The following is a 16314-nucleotide window of genomic DNA, read 5'->3' as shown; positions in this document are numbered from 1 at the left end:
CAGTTAAGGTCTAACTATGCTCGAAAACCTCAGAGGAAGACTTTTCTCCCTTCCAGCCTCTGACTTGGCTTACGAAAACAACTTTGTAAACTATAGAGTATGATACTATGATTGCCGTTATGAGGTGGTGGTTGTGGTATTTGGGTAGGATTAACAGATGTTAATTCTCTTTTTGTGGCATATTCATTTGTGATGCTTGGGGCCAAGTCGAGCTTGGTTTTCTTGGCCGATGTCAGTTTTTTGTCTTTCCAGTGTTAATGACAGCTTTGAAAAATGCCTTGAGCTAATTTTCCTTGAATTTCAGCCATCCCTTGTTCTTCTACAGGTTTTTAAGGAAAGTATGACTTTTTAATGCCTTATTTGCCTATGTAACAGAGGAAACTCTTTGTGAAGCATTTTAGATATTTCGTCTCAGTTTGTTTTCTTACATGGAAAACAGTTTACCATAAGAACTAAACCACTACCTGAGACACTATGATAATGTCTATATGTTGGTATTCTTAGTCCCTTCACTCTTTGTGGATGAAGACATTACAAGTAAGTGAGACATATATATTTGATTCTACCTAGTGTCTTGGCTAAGTCTTTTCATTTCTCTGACCTTCACTGCTTCATCCTAGCTTTCCACTTCACAGTGATGTGATCCTAGGCAGTTATTAACCTTTCAGTGTCTGTTTTCTCATCTGCAAACCAAAGATAATAATATTATCTGCCTAATTAATAGGTTTTTGTGAAGATTAAATAAAGTAATGCAGATACAGGGCAATGCCCAGTAAATAGTCAGCATGTGGTAAATGTTTGCTGTTCCTACCTCTTATTTAACAGTTGGATTTTACAAGTGTTTGTAGTTTTTTTTTCAATGGTAGCATATTTGCATCAGCCATGGGATATTTTGGAGACTATGCACTGCTTCACAGCTGTGCTTTCTATAGAGGACATATCAGGAAAGGCAGTTGGCTTTTTTATTGCTACCAACCTTGGTCACCAAAAGGATTTGTTTCTTTTTCCCATTGAGCAGAGGAAAAGTTGAGGAGGATGAATTCTTCCCTCTACCCCTAGGTAACACCAGGCTTTGGAGGAATTTTATTAATTCTGGAGAGAGTAAGAGGAACTCAGTCTTGGAATAATAGCAGGATGCATATATGTGCTGAGCCGTGTTGAAAACTTGCTGAAATTGGAGACATGAATTGGTAGTTGCACCAGTAGGTGCAATTATGAGTCACTTCCACAGTACTTGGAAAAAAAAAAAAGCGGAGAAAAGACCCTGAAAAAGAATATATATATATATGTATGTATAACTGAATTACTCTGCTGTACACTTGAAACAAACACAACATTGTAAATCAACTAGACATCAATTAAAAAGAATGTCCTTTCAATGGCAAAAAGTATAAAAGAACTGAGTGTCAGAAGCCTAGCTCTGACTCTCATACATGTATCTAGAAAAAGGTATCTGAACCTTGACACTATTGGCATATTCTTTGCTGTGGAGAGAAGTGCTATGCATTGTAGGCTGTTTAGCAGTATCTCCGGCCTTTACCCACTAAATGGCAGTAGAAAACTCCTTTTCTCACCCTTCAGGTGAGACCCTGCTTGCTGTTAAAAGGAGAAGAAGAACTGATTCACTTCGTTGTACAGCAGAAACTAACACAACATTGTAAAGCAACTATAATCCAATTAAAAAAAAAAAGAAGAAACAGGAGAAAGAAGGGAGGAGGAGACGGGCAAGGGGGGCGGGGAGGGAAGAGGAGAAAAGGGAAAGAAACAAAGAGTTCTAGCCCAGAGTGGCTCTTCAGTGCCTTTGCAACTGCCCTTCTGTTGGGTCTTCATGACATTTCACTAGACATGCCTGTCTTCTCTGTATCTCCTTTGGACTGAAGCTATGCTCTTCTTGCCTAATATTTATGTAACAGGACAAGAGGCTCAGAGCAGTTCTATGACTGGCCTATGACAGCACGATATAACCTGTAATGTATGGCAAAGAGGATAAGGTTGCAGATGGAATTAAGGTTGCTAATCAGCTGACTCTAAGATAAAAAGATTAAGCTGGATAATCTGGGTGGATCTAACATAATCACAAGGGTCCTTATAAATGGAAAAGGGAAGAAAAAGAGATAATGTCAGGATGATGTGACTTAAGAGACCCAACTGGCCCTTACTGGCTTTGAAAATGGGGGAAGAGGGCCATGAGCCAAGGAATGTGAGCATCTAGAACCTGGAAAAGACAAGGAAAGAGCCTCCAGAAAGGAATGCAGCTGGGCTAATGCCTTTATTTAGCCTAGGGAGACCCATCTCAGACTTCTGACCACCAGAACTGTAAGATACTAAATTTGTGTTGTTTTGAGTCACCAAACTTTTGGGAATTTGTAATGGCAATAACAGGAGTCTTATACCTACCCCTTGAAATATTGTGGTGTGTATGTATCCAGTCTGAAGTCCTTCAAACTACCCGCCCCAGGCTTGTGAGTACCACCTTGTACTTGGATCACTGTTTGACTTGGCTGCATTGGCCCTGGGCAAGGTTGGATGAGTTGGTACCCTGCCCCACTCCTCTCATTGAGCACATATGGTTGGCTGGAAGCCACGGAGAGCCAATATGGGGCCAAATTCCTCCTGAATGGAATAAGGAGGCCTGTTTCAGCCCAGAGGTGAAAACCTTGGCTGGGTTATCCCAGGAAGTTCTCAGGATGCCTGACAAGCACCCTAGTTTGCAGCATTAGCTCATTGATGTAAAGCTTGAACCTCTGAATGATTTCCCCTTCCAAGGGCAGCCTGTGCAGGTGAACTGGAGAAATACCTTGACACCCTCTTGGACTGACTTACTTCCTCTGCTCTCCTGGTTTCCTTTTGGGTGAGTGGAGGTAGGCTTAGGAAATTAGAAAAGCACTAGAGAGACCTGCAGACTCAGAGTGGCTCATGGTCCTTTGGTCCTATGCATAGCCTCATGGTACAGATGAAGGGACTTGTCCAGGGTTGAACTAGCATTTGAACAGACCATTTCCCTTTGTGTGACTTGGCAAAGAGAAAAATTCCATGTTACTTTTTCAAATGGAAGCCCTAGCCGGGCCTGGAACAGAATCTCAGAGACCGGATGAGGAGTCTTGGTAGCGCAATGGTAGGAAAAGTTCGGGAACTGGGAAAGGCCAGAAAGGGGGCAGCACTGAGCTGAGGAGGGTCAGGGAGTGGGGTCCTCTCTGCCCCATCCCTGCGCTCAACATTTTCCGCCTGTATGAGGGGTTGGCCTCGGGGGGGCCTCTCACTCGGAGTCCCGCCCAGGGTGACTCTCCCCGGGGCTCCCCTATTTGGCCGGCTTGGCCGGGCTCTGGGCGGGGCCGGCGGAGCGCGGGGGTGGGAGTCCCGGAGGAAGATGCGCGGAGCTGTCTGCGAGGAGGCCTGGCGCCCAAGGCATAGGGGTGGGGATCGGGGGTGGGCTGCGCCCTCCCGCTCTGACCCATTCCGCACCCCACGGAAAGCAGACGCTGTCAGCTGAATCGCTCCACTTTCGGGAGGAGGGAGGGGACGGAAAGGTAACTAGCCCCTTTCTGCCTTAAAAGAGCAAAGGGAGATCGTGGGCAGCGCAGCTTCCCCCTCCCCACCCCTGGACCATGCACCCCTGCATCTTCTTGCCCGGCCACAGGCGAGCACTTGATTTCTTGAGCTAAAACTTGTTGACTTTTCTCTCCGCAACAACTGAATCATGCCATGTGCACAGAGGAGCTGGCTTGCAAAGCTCTCCGTGGTGGCTCAGCTCCTGAACTTGGGGGCCCTTTGCTATGGGAGACAACCTCAGCCGGGCCCTGTGCTCTTCCCGGACAGGAGGCAAGGTTAGTGGCTTTTCTTTATTTCCTTTGAAAACCGCAGGGGTAAGACGCGAGCAAAGTTGGTTGCTCTCTTTTCCCTTCCCCCACTCGGCTGAGCTCCGCAAAGCCGTTTGGCTGAGTTGCGAGGAAATCTGGGCTGAGAGCATCTTGCATTTCAGTGCTTAAGGTGTAGATTCCTTACTTTTTACCGAAAGGCGAGGATCCACATCTCTTTTACACTGAGGATGCTGCGGTGAAGACTCTAGAGGTAGCTAGGAACCACCCCCAACTGTCTCTTTTGTCTCTTCTGAATGCTGCACTGTTTCAATCCCTACTTTTCAGATTCTGAAAACGGAAAATGATTTTTTTTTTTTAAAGTTCCAACCGGCCACTGGCAGTCATTGCCATGGTTTTAGTTAGTTTGAAACTTCTGGTGAGGTAAGGGGAAATGTGATTCCACCCCCGCTGCTGAGTGAGCTTGGCTGTGTTTTCCTGGAAAGATTTAGGGCTGTGTTGTAAAAATAACAGACCTTTTAGAGAAAATTTCCTACCATAGGGGTGCACCTTTCCCTGTCCTGTCTTGCTGGTCACAGCTGGCTGCTTCTCTTTCAGAATTTCATGGAACTCTATAACGCTATAGAAAGCACTGGAGGAGTTGTGATGGAAAATTTATTATTATTATTATTGTTGTTATTATATATATTTAAAACCTAACACCCTGAGCAGGATGGTATTGTTGCCTCTGTTTTTTTTTTTTTTATTGGACTTGCAAGGGTCAGACACACTTTCCTGTTTGGTGGGGAGTTCGTTGGACTTCTGAGGGGAAACAGTCATGGCAGCAGCAATGACCTGCGTGGCTGGAGTGTGTCCCATGTGCCAGGACTGCTAAGGTACTCTGGTGTGTCAGCCTCTTGACCACTGACAACAGCTGCCTGGGGTACAGGGACCATTGTTACCATCCCTGCTTTACACCCATAGAAGCTGAAGCTTGGGGAGTTTATGGGCTTAGCTATGGTGGAGTGAGGTTTTAAACCCAGGTAGCCAGACTCCAGAGGTTGGCTTCTTACAAACAAGCAGCATTGTCCTAGAACAAAAACAGGGACAACACACACACACACACACACACACACACACACACACAGAGACAACACGGGGTTAGCATCCACTAAGTCCTGTGTCTGCTGACAGTGCTTAAGTCTTGGGAAGCTTCCATAGCTTCCTGACCCCCTTTAATGCCCAAGACCACTTGGGTGGCAAACATCACCAGCCTGACCTTGTTGAGGGTTTCTGCCTACGTTGCAAAGTTCAAATACTGCTAGAGACCTCATTTGTTGCTCACTTCCAGAGCCATCAGAAGCAGGTCCCTTTGCTTTCCTGGGAAGCCAGAACGGGCAAACACTGGGATGAGATGTCAGTCAGCCAGCACTCGCTTGTGTAAATGGTCCAGATACGATCTTCCACCCCCAAGTTTAAAATAGCGTTTGTTGTTCTTTGAAAAACAGCCCTTTTGTGAAAAGTCTCTCTTTTGCTGGCAGCACAAACAAAGCCTGCAAGCACTTCCCAGGGCATTTGGAGATGATTTGGTTCAAAGACACGCATTCTCCTGGGTTGGTTTTCAGCTCTGCTTGTTCCACATCTTTGTAAGCAAATTCAGCTTAGTGTGCAACAGACTCCACTGGGACTTGCTTTCTCCTCTCTAAAAAGTGAGAGATGGTTGTCTTCCCCGGTCACCTTTAGGGTTATGGGCTGAGAGGAGTTGATACTGAAAAAAAAGCTGTACAGTACTCTGAGCTTATTAGTGATGTACAGATATATAGATTTAAAAAATAATTTCCAAAAAAATTTTCAGATTTTAATTAAAGACCTAAATGTAAGACCTGAAACCATTGAAATCCTACAAGAGAACATAGGCAGAACGCTCTTTGACATAAGACGTAGAAATATTTTTTGGATCTGTCTCCTAAGGCAAAAGAAACAAAAGCAGAAGTAAATAAATGGGACCTGATTAAACTTAAAAGCTTTTGCACAGCAAAGGAAACCATCAACAAAATGAAAAGACAACCGATTGAATGGGAGAAAATATTTGCAAATGATATAACCAATAAGGGGTTAAGATCCAAAAAATATATATACACACACACACACACACACACACACACACATATATATATATATGTATAAAACTCAATATCAAAAAAACCAAACAACCCAATCAAAATATGGGCAGAAGACCTGAATATACATTTTTCCAAAGAAGGCATATAGATGGGCAACAGGCACATGAAAAGATGCTCAACATCAATAATCATCAGAGAAATGCAAATCAAAACCATGATGAGATAACACCTCACACATTTCAGAATGGCTATCATCAAAAAGTCAACAAGTAATAAATGTTGGTGAGGATGTGGAGAAAATGGAACCTTTGTACACTGTTAGTGATAATGTAAATTTGTACAGCTACTATGGAAAACAATATGGAGGTTCCTCAAAAAGCTAAAAACAGAACTACCATATGATCCAGGAATTCCACTGCTGGGAAAATATTGGGAGAGAATGAAAACACTAATTCAAAAAGATACATGCACACCAGTGTTCACAGCAGCACTATTTACAACAGCCAAGGTATGGAAACAACCTAAGTGTCCATCAACAGGTGCATGGATAAAGATGTGGTATATATATATACAATGGAATACTACTCAGCCATAAAAAAGAATGAAATTCTGCCATTTGCAACAATGTGGATGGACCTAGTATTATGCTTAGTGAAATTAGTCAGAGAAAGACAGATATTATATGATATCACTTGTATGTGGGATCTAAAAAATAAAACAAATGAATGTAACAAAACAGAAATAGACTCACAAATATAGAGAATGGACTAGTGGTTACCAGTGGGGGAGAGAGGGGTAGGGTTAAGATAGTGGTAGCGGGTTAAGAGATACAAATTACTATGTATAAAATAAATAAGCTACAAGAGTATATTGTACAGCACAGGGAAATATAGCCATTATTTTGTAATAACTTCAAATAAATAAATAAATAAAATTAAACTAGAAAAAAATTCAGATTTTTAAATTTTTTTTCATCAAAATATTTGTTCTCAATCAACCCACCAGTGGATTTACAAGTAATCCCCATTTGGTGCAAAAGAGAAATTTCTGAGCAGATTTCCATGTAGAACTAAGAGAGAGAGAGAGGGAGAGAAGTGAGAGAATGAGAATGAGAATGAGGGCAAGCTAGTTAGAGAAGGATTCTTTTTTTTTAATTTAATTTAAATTAAATTTTTTTTTAACATTTAATTTTATTGAAGTAGAGTTGATTTGCGATGTTGTGTTGATTTCTGCTGTACAGCAAAGTGATTCAATTATACATATATATGCTTTCTTTTTCATATTCTTTTCCATTATGGTTTATGGCAGGATATTGAATACAATTCCCTGTGCTATACAGTAGGACCTTATTGTTTATCCATTCTCTATATAACAGTTTGCATCTGCTAATCCCAAACTCCCCAACCCTTTGGCAACAAGAAGTCTATGCTCTATGGCTGTGAGTCTGTTTCTGTTTTGTAGATAAGTTCATTTGTGTCATATTTTAGATTCCACATATAAGTGATATCATATGGTACTTGTCTTTGTCTTTCTGACTTACTTCACTTAGTGTGATAATCTCTAGGTCCATCCATATTGCTGCAAATGGCATTATTTCATTCTTTTTGATGGCTAAGTAATATTCCATTGTATATATGTAATACATCTTTTTTATCCATTCAACTGTTGATGGACATTTAGGTTGTTTCCATGTCTTGGCTATTGTTAATAGTGCTGCTATGAATATAGGGGTGCATGTATCTTTTCAAATTAGAGTTTCATCTGGATATGTGCCCAGGAGTGGCATTGCTGGATCATATGGCAACTCTATTTTTAGTTTTTTGAGGAACTTCCATACTGTTTTCCATAGTGGCTGAACCAATTTACATTCCCACCAACAGTGTAGGAGGGTTCCCTTTTTCTCCACACCCTCTCCAGGATTTGTTATTTGTAGACTTTTTAATGATGGCCATTCTGTCCAGCGTGAGGTTGTACCTCACTGTAGTTTTGATTTGCATTGAGAAGGAAATCCTTAAGGCTTCCAGGGAATAGGATGACCAGAGCTTTGCCTCCACATGACCTGCTTGCTGCTTGATAATTAAACAATCTCCCTAGAATTCCATTTCCACTCTGACAACATTTTTGAATTGCACCCAAATTCTGAACATTTAAACTTTCAAATTACTTCAGATGTCATGTCTGCTATCCTCCTTATTTTTTCAGATGAGGAATGAGTGGCCCAGCTGGTCCATCAGTCAACATGCATTTACTGAGCACCTACTAACTGCCGTTCCAGCAGCGGCATCAAGGGAGTCACACAGGGTCCTGCGGTAGGAGGCCGACTCAGAACCTCCATGACTATTAAGGTCTTTCTAGTTCTAAGGGGCAGGCAGAGTCGGGATTTTAGATCTAGGAAGGACCATGGAAATAAATGCAGTCCTTTCTGGGACTAGAAACAGGTAAATTGGGCAATTTCGGCCAACTATTCTTTCCACATCGCTCAGTGATGACATACACAATTGTGTGATGACCTCCACAAGGCTCCCAACCAAGTATCAGAACAATAGGAAGTATTAATCTTGCACACAACACATGGCCTCTCTTCTATAGCTGACGATATCCCCTCAGATTCGTTTTGCCCTGTACTGTTTACAAGTCACCGGTCACTTCCACAATCTCTTTTGCTGCTGACAACTCCATGAAGTTGAGAGGGCCGGCACTTCATCCCATGTTAGAGACATGCTCCAGGCTGCGTGGACATGGTCAGAACTGAGGGAGCGCTGCAGTGCGTTTCAAGACCAATGTCATAATCATGTATTTATGCCATTTGCAAAAAATAACTTCTGCAAGGAGGAAATGATTTCAGATCTTAATGTAAGAAGAGCCTTCACAGGGCTTCCCTGGTGGCACAGTGGTTAAGAATCGCCTGCCAATGCAGGGGACACGGGTTCGAGCCCTGGTCAGGGAAGATTCCACATGCTGCGGAGCAACTAAGCCTGTGCACCACAACTACTGAGCCTGCTCTCTAGAGCCCGCAAGCCACAACTATTGAGCCCACGAACCACAACTACTGAGCCTGTGAGCCACAACGGCCCCAGCCTTGTTGACACCCTACCTTGATGTCTGGCTCTCGGTGGTTGCCTCTTGAGAAGTAGTGAGAGCAGAGGTTAGGAGGGTGGGCTCTGGGGTCAGATTGCCACAGCAGGAATCCCCACTCCTCTTTATTGTCTTTTTACAGAGGTGGGGATGAAGGCTAAGACAAGGGACACTTGTTAATAATCTTCCAGATAATTGTGAGGATGACCAAGACCAAGTTGGTATACTCTAAATGACATGTTTGACCATAGAAATGGTAAAATTTAGGAGTTATTATTATTTCCTGACATCTTATTTCTCTATCCCTGTCATATCCCCTCTGAACTCTTCTTGCTATTGGCCAGGATGATAGCTAGCTAATCTTCCAAACTAAACACCTACTGAGAGAAAGCCAAGATGAGTGCAAGCCTCCCCCCATCGCCTGGAGCTTCCATGTATTTAAGGCCACAGAGATCCCTAGTAGCCAAGTTTCTATCTTTATTTATATATATATATTGGCTGCACCTTGTGGCTTGCGGTAATCTTAGTTCCCCGACCAGGGACTGAACCCTTGACAGTGAAAGTGCAGAGTCCTAACCCCTGGACCGCCAGGGAACTCCCCCAATTTTCTATCTTTAATACCAAGAGTAAGTAGCTAGTGTTTAGATAGTGAGTGTTATCTGTCAAGCACGGTCCCAAATCTATTACATATATTACTACATTGAATTCTCACACCCACCCTAGGAGGGAATACTATTATTGTTATGCCCGTTGTGTAGATGAGGCAGGTGCAGCTGGGCCACCCACGGAAGCTACACTCTGTAAGTGGCCTCCTGTTTCCAACCACACCTATTGGCAGATGTGGCTTAGCCACTTCCTTTGCAGTAAACTCAAGAGGTGAAACTGATCTTATCTCCCATTACTTCCCCTGATAAAGGGGCAGTTATGTTCTCCATGTATTGCTGAGTGACTTGAGGCCTCTTGAAGAAGTCATGCAGTTCTTTTCTCGTCAGATCATCATCCCCAGGGGCAGTGCTATTACCTCTCCTCTGCTATCCCCGCTGCCAAGTACAACTGCTTATGTACACAAAATGCAGTGGCCAAGAACATGATTTTGAAATAGGAAGCACAAGATTTTAATCCAAGTAACATTACATGTTGGCTTTGTGACCTCTCTTACATTCTGTTTCTTTTTCTATGAAATGGGGATAGTAACGGAATCTGTGTCACAGAGTCGTTGTGTGTATTAAATGAGGAGTATTGTAGCAAGTGTTCATTAAATGGCTACTATAATTATGATATGATGATACAGCCAGCTTATGCTGGCTCTCTTAAAAGCACATTAGATCAAAAGCAACTGGGTCAAAAGCTGTATAGGTATTTGCTCTTTTATTCTTTGGGAAATAGGTGCTGGGGTTTAGGCAAGTTAGTCTTTCATTTTATATTTAAATCATGTTTAATTCTTTGAGATGTATCTTCAGAGACAGGTCCTATAAGGCAGTGATCCCCAAACTTTTTGGCACCAGGGACCGGTTTCGTGGAAGATGATTTTTCCATGGACGGGTTGGGGGGTGTTTGTGCAAGCTGTAATGCGAATGATGGGGAGGATGGTTCAGGAGGTAATGCGAGCAATGGGGGATGATGGGGACTGGCAAATGAAGCTTTGCTCGCTGGTCCCCCTGCTCACCTCCTGCTGTGTGGCCCAGATCCCAACAGGCCGTGGACCAGCACCGGTCTGTGGCCCTGGGGTTGGGGACCCCTGCTATAAGGGACATAAGAGCTTCTCTTGAGAGGAGTCAGCATCAGGACAGGACCACGTACAGGGGGTACCATTGCAGGATAATGGCTATATTCAGTTGAATAAGACTTTTTCTGCCCCTTACTGCTCCCCACTGCTCCAACCCTGGAAGAGCCAGAGACATCACTGTGAGTCATAGAAGAAAAGAGCAACATGAGGGAAATACTAGAGAAGCTGACCACATCCAACCTCAGCCAACCTGCCCATTCCCCCCTGAGGTCTGAACTCTGAAGGGCAGTGAAGCTCTGATACTAACGAGGTCCAGATATTCCTTGGGGAGCAGGCAGTACAGAGGCCTGAGTCAATTGGACTCCTAGTGTGTGGTACATTAGCACTATTAATTTGTGTAAAACACCTTTCTTGTTTTGTTTATTTACGTATTATGATCCCCATTCTCCACTCCCATTCCTCCGCATAGAAAACCATTTTAATGGGTTCCATATGTATTTTTTTGTTCAAGTATGTTCTGGCAAACTCTGTGTTATTGTTTTTGCATGTATTTTCCATGAATGTAAATGGCTCTGTATTAACTTGTTTTGTTTCTTATTTTTCACTGAGCATTGTTTTTAAGGTTTATTCATGTTGCTTTGTGCTCTGTTGCTCTTACTTGCTGCAGTCAGAGACAAGGGTCTGGACTTTTAACAGTCTCTTAAAAATTGAGACTATTGGTTAGTACCTAAGAGTGAAAACTGTGTTCTGTCTCATATTTCCCTCTTTCTTTCTTTTATTGAGGTATAATTGACCTACAACACTGTGTTAGTTCTAGGTACACAACATAGTGATTTAATATTTCTATACATTTCAAAATGATCACTGGTAAGTCTAGTTACCATCTGTCACCCTACAAAGATATGACAATATTATTATTATTATTACTATTTTAGATTTTAGCAAAAGAATTTATTTTATTTTTTAAAAAATTTATTTAATTAATTCATTTATTTTTGGCTGTGTTGGGTTATCGTTACCACACACGGGCTTTCTCTAGTTGTGACGAGCGGGGGCTACTCTTTGTTGCAGTGCACGGGCTTCTCATTGCGGTGGCTTCTCTTGTTGTGGAGCATGGGCTCTAGGCGCGCAGGCCTCAGTAGTTGTGGCTCATGGGCTCTAGAGCGCAGGCTCAGTAGTTGTGGCGCACGGGCTTAGTTGCTCCACGGCATGTGGGATCTTTCCAGACCAGGGCTTGAACCCGTGTCCCCTGCATTGGCAGGCAGGTTCTTAACCACTGTGCCACCAAGGAAGCCCAGAAGAAGAATTTATTAAAGGGATCCTGGATTGCTCGAAGAAATGCCAGGAGAGCTGAGAGCCAAGTGTGGATGCTTTGCAGGAGGAACAAGGGTCAGAATATGGCTGCCTCTGCTGCCACTGCCTGTGCCGTGTCCTAGACACTTCAGCGTGTGATGCTCATCCACTGGGGCTGGATGCTGGGAGCTGCTTGTGAGCCCCAGCTCCTCCTTCATCTCAGGGCCGCTACCATAATCCCTGCTTCTTAGTATCACTGCTTCTGGATTCAGAGTCAAGGCAGTGCCTCTGATGAATGAAGCGTGAGTGTATGGGTTGCTCCAGAGCTGCTAGACTGGTAAGGGACATGTTTCCTGCACTTGCATCTTCTCTCCTGGGAGGTGGGCTCTGTTCCCAAGGCTCATGATGAGGAACTCCCCAAATGTGGTAAAGAAGTTCAGATGCAAGGCAGCCATAGGAACAACAAATGGCCATCTTTACATCTACTGTATGAATGATGCAGCTAGACCTAGTGGAGGATACAGAGGTGAATCACATCTAGAACCTGCCTTCAGAGGCCTTATAGACTTGGAATTCTCTTCCTTTCAATGTGTACATTTATTTGGCACCATAGTTTGCAAAGCCCTCTCACTCTCATTGTTTCATTAGCTCCTCCCAACAGCCGTGTAAGGTAGACACAACTGATATTATCTCTATTTTATACTTGAAGAAGCTAAGAAGTTAGGTGATGAACCCAAGGTCCCACTGCTGGTGAGTGGCAGAGCGAGAACTTGGCCTGTCCTCTGATTCCAGCCCCAATGTCAACCAGAAGTAAGACGTGATCACAAATATTTTGCTTCATTGATTCCTAGGCATGCGGTTTTCCCCCACATTTTTTTTATGTTAACAAAATAAGCCTTTATTTATTTTTAACTTTTCATCACAGAAATTTTCAAATGTACACTAAAGAAAATAATATAATAAACTCCCATTACCCAACACTTCAATAATTACAAATTATGGCTAGTTTTGTTTCATCTATAATCCCCCCTCACTCCTACCTCCGCCCCCAGTATTTTAGAGCAAATAGGCTTCCTTAAAAGATAGGACTTTCGGGCTTCCCTGGTGGTGCAGTGGTTGAAAGTCCGCCTGCCGATGCAGGGGACGCGGGTTCATGCCCTGGTCCGGGAAGATCCCACATGGGGCGGAGCGGCTGGGCCCGTGAACCATGGCCACTGAGCCTGCGCGTCTGGAGCCTGTGCTCCGCAACGGGAGAGGCCACAACAGTGAGAAGCCCGCGTACCGCAAAAAAAAAAAAGAAAAGATAGGACTTTTAAACTTAGTGATTACACACTTCAAATGTCTGTTTCTCTTTTATCACCTCACCAAGACACTAGATAGAGTATGGCACCACTTTATGCAAATTTTTTTAAATTGAGGTATAATTGATATATGACATTCCACTCAGGTGTACAACATAATGATTCAATATTTGTATACAGTGAAAATTATCACCACCGTGTTTAGTTAACATTTGTCACCATAAAATGTTAAAGATTGTTTTTCTTATAATGAGAGCAACATTTAAATTTGCAATAAAGTATTATTGACTATAGTAACCATAGTGTACATTACATCCCTATGACATATTTATTTTATAATGAGAAGTTTATAGCTCTAGATCCCCTTCACCCATTTTGCCCAACCCCACAAGTCTCCTCCCATCTGGCAACCACCGATCTGTTCGGTAGATCTATGAATTCTGTTTTTTTTTTTTTTTTTTGCTGTATGCGGGCCTCTCACTGTTGTGGCCTCTCCCGTTGTGGAGCACAGGCTCCGGACGCGCAGGCTCAGCGGCCATGGCTCATGGGCCTAGCCGCTCCACGGCATGTGGGATCTTCCTGGACCGGGGCACGAAACCTCATCCCCTGCATTGGCAGGCGGACTCTCAACCACTGTGCCACCAGGGAAGCCCCTGAATTCTGTTTTATGTCTATTTTTTAAGTTGTTGTGTCCTTTAGATTTCACATATAAGTGAAATCATACAGTATTTGCCTTTATCTGTCTGGCTTATTTCACTGAGCATAATATCCTCAAAGTCCATTAGTGTCTCAAATGACAAGATTATATTCTTTTTTAATGCTGAGTAGTATTCTTTTGTGTGTGTGTGTGTGTATATATATATATATATATATATATATATATATATATATATATATATATATGCCATATCTTTCATATCTATTTATCTACTGATTGACACAGTTGTTTTTTTTCATATCTTGGCTATTGTAAATAATGCCACAATGAACATAAGGTGCATATATCTTTTTGATTAGAGTTTTTGTTTTTTTTCAGATAAATGACCAGAAATGCTGGATCATATGGTATTTCTACTTTTAATTTTTTGTTTTCCCAAAAAATTTGGATAAATTTTACTTATTTTTTCTGCTTTATTGTTCTGGCTGGGAACTCCAAAATATGTCAAATGGAAGTCCTATGTGTGAGCATTCTTTTCTTGTTCCTGATCCTAGAAGAAAAACTTTCAGCTTTTTACCATTGAGTATGTCATATATGGCCTAGGTAATATTGAGGTATGTTTAGTCTACACCCACTCTGGTGAGAGTTTTTATCATAAACAGATGTTGAATTTTCTCAGATGTTTTTTCTGCATCTATTAATACAAGCATGTGATTTTTATCTTTTATTTTGTTAGTGTGCTGTATCATGTTGATGGATTTACAGATGTTGACCATCCTTTCATTGCTGGAATAAATCCCCTTTGATCATGGTATATGATCCTTTTAATGTATTGTTAAATTCAGCTTGTTAATATTTTGTTTAGGATTTTTGCATTTATGTTCATCTGTGTAATTTGTGTGTGTATGAATGTGTGTGGTCTCTTGGTCTAGGATTGGTATTAGGGTAATGCTGGGTTTGTAAAATGAGTTTGAGAGCATCTCTCTTCTTCAGTTTTTTAAAATAGTTTGAGAAGTGTAACTATTAATTCTTTAAATGTTCAGTAGAACTCACCTGGACTTTTTTTTTTTTTTGGTGAGAGTTTTATTTTTTTCTGACTCAACCTCTTTCCAAATAATCAATCAATATTTAAAAAAAATTTCTTCATGATTCAGTCTTAGAAGATTATGTATTTCTAGGAATGTATCCACATCTTCCAGGTTGTGCAATTTGTTGTTGTTAAATTGTTTATAATAGTCTTTTATATTACTTTGTATTTCCTTGATATCAGTTGTAATTTCTCCTCTTTCTTTTCTAATTTTATTTATTTGAGCTCTGACTGTTCTCTTAGCAAGTCTAGCAAAATGTTTGTCATTTTTGTCTTTTCAAAGAACTAGCTCTTGTGACAAGGCAAGAGAGAGGCATGGACATATATACACTACCAGGCGTAGGGTAGATAGCTAGTGGGAAGCAGCCGCATAGCACAGGGAGATCAGCTTTGTGACCGCCTGGAGGGGTGGGATGGGGAGGGTGGGAGGGAGGGAGATGCAAGAGGGAAGGGATATGGGAACAGATGTATATGTATAACTGATTCACTTTGTTATAAAGCAGAAACTAATTTAAAAAAAAGAAAAAAAAGAAGTAAAGAGAACTCTAAAGAATGTAGGAATAGCAGATATATAATAGCAGATATAGTATTACATGATAGTATGTCTAATAGGCACCCCTCACCCCATGAACTGAGAAGCAGACCTTGTTGGAAAAGGCTTAGCCATAGCTACTGAAAGGCAGACAGGTTGCTGTGGTGCCACCTGAGGAACTTGCTGGACACCCGCCCTCTGGAGCTTATTGGAAATCAGCCCTCTAGCATGCTGGGGAAACTTGTTCACAGGAGGTGTCTCACTGCAGGCACTCTGCTACAAAACCATCTGAGGGAGCTGCTGGGAGCAGCTGCTGGCCACTGAGTGTTGCCGGCTGCTGTGCACGGCAGCAGGATGGCACTGGGGAAGCCAGGCATCTGGCAGGACCCAGGAGAGGTGGCCTCAGAACCGGAAGAGACTTTCCTCCTGTGGTGCCTCTCCAGCGCCCTCTGCTGGCAAAACTTCAGAGCCTGCTGGCAATTTATTTAAAGGGCTCAGATTCATTTTCATTACAGCACTCAAATAGGGTGAATTTGGGGCTGAGAGAAAATAAGTCAATGACCATCATAAAGTCCAACAGGTAAATAAATCCAGGCCTATTATTCTTGCAAATCTAACCTTAGTTTCCTTCTTTTTAAACTGGTCGTGGTTGTGTTATTGTAAATTTGAAATTCCTCTTTTTCTTTAATAAATTTATTTATTTATTAAAAAAAGAACTAGCTCTT

The 16314-nt window shown here is 42.3% G+C and overlaps 1 protein-coding gene across 4 annotated transcripts in view; it reads left to right on the top strand.

Moving 5' to 3' along the window:
* Window positions 1–3392: 3392 nt before the first annotated feature.
* Window positions 3393–16314, top strand: part of ADAMTS12 (ADAM metallopeptidase with thrombospondin type 1 motif 12) — a 418668-nt gene continuing 405746 nt past the window's right edge. For all 4 annotated transcript variants that reach the window (XM_060092771.1, XM_060092772.1, XM_060092769.1 and 1 more), the window contains exon 1: window positions 3393–3824. In XM_060092771.1, coding sequence (XP_059948754.1) covers window positions 3698–3824 — 127 coding nt within the window. In that variant the 5' untranslated portion in view covers window positions 3393–3697. The remainder of the gene's footprint in view (window positions 3825–16314) is intronic.

The sequence above is a fragment of the Mesoplodon densirostris genome, chromosome 3, assembly GCF_025265405.1.
Source record: "Mesoplodon densirostris isolate mMesDen1 chromosome 3, mMesDen1 primary haplotype, whole genome shotgun sequence".
NCBI lineage: Eukaryota > Metazoa > Chordata > Mammalia > Artiodactyla > Ziphiidae > Mesoplodon > Mesoplodon densirostris.
This window is presented reverse-complemented; position numbering and strand designations above follow the sequence as displayed.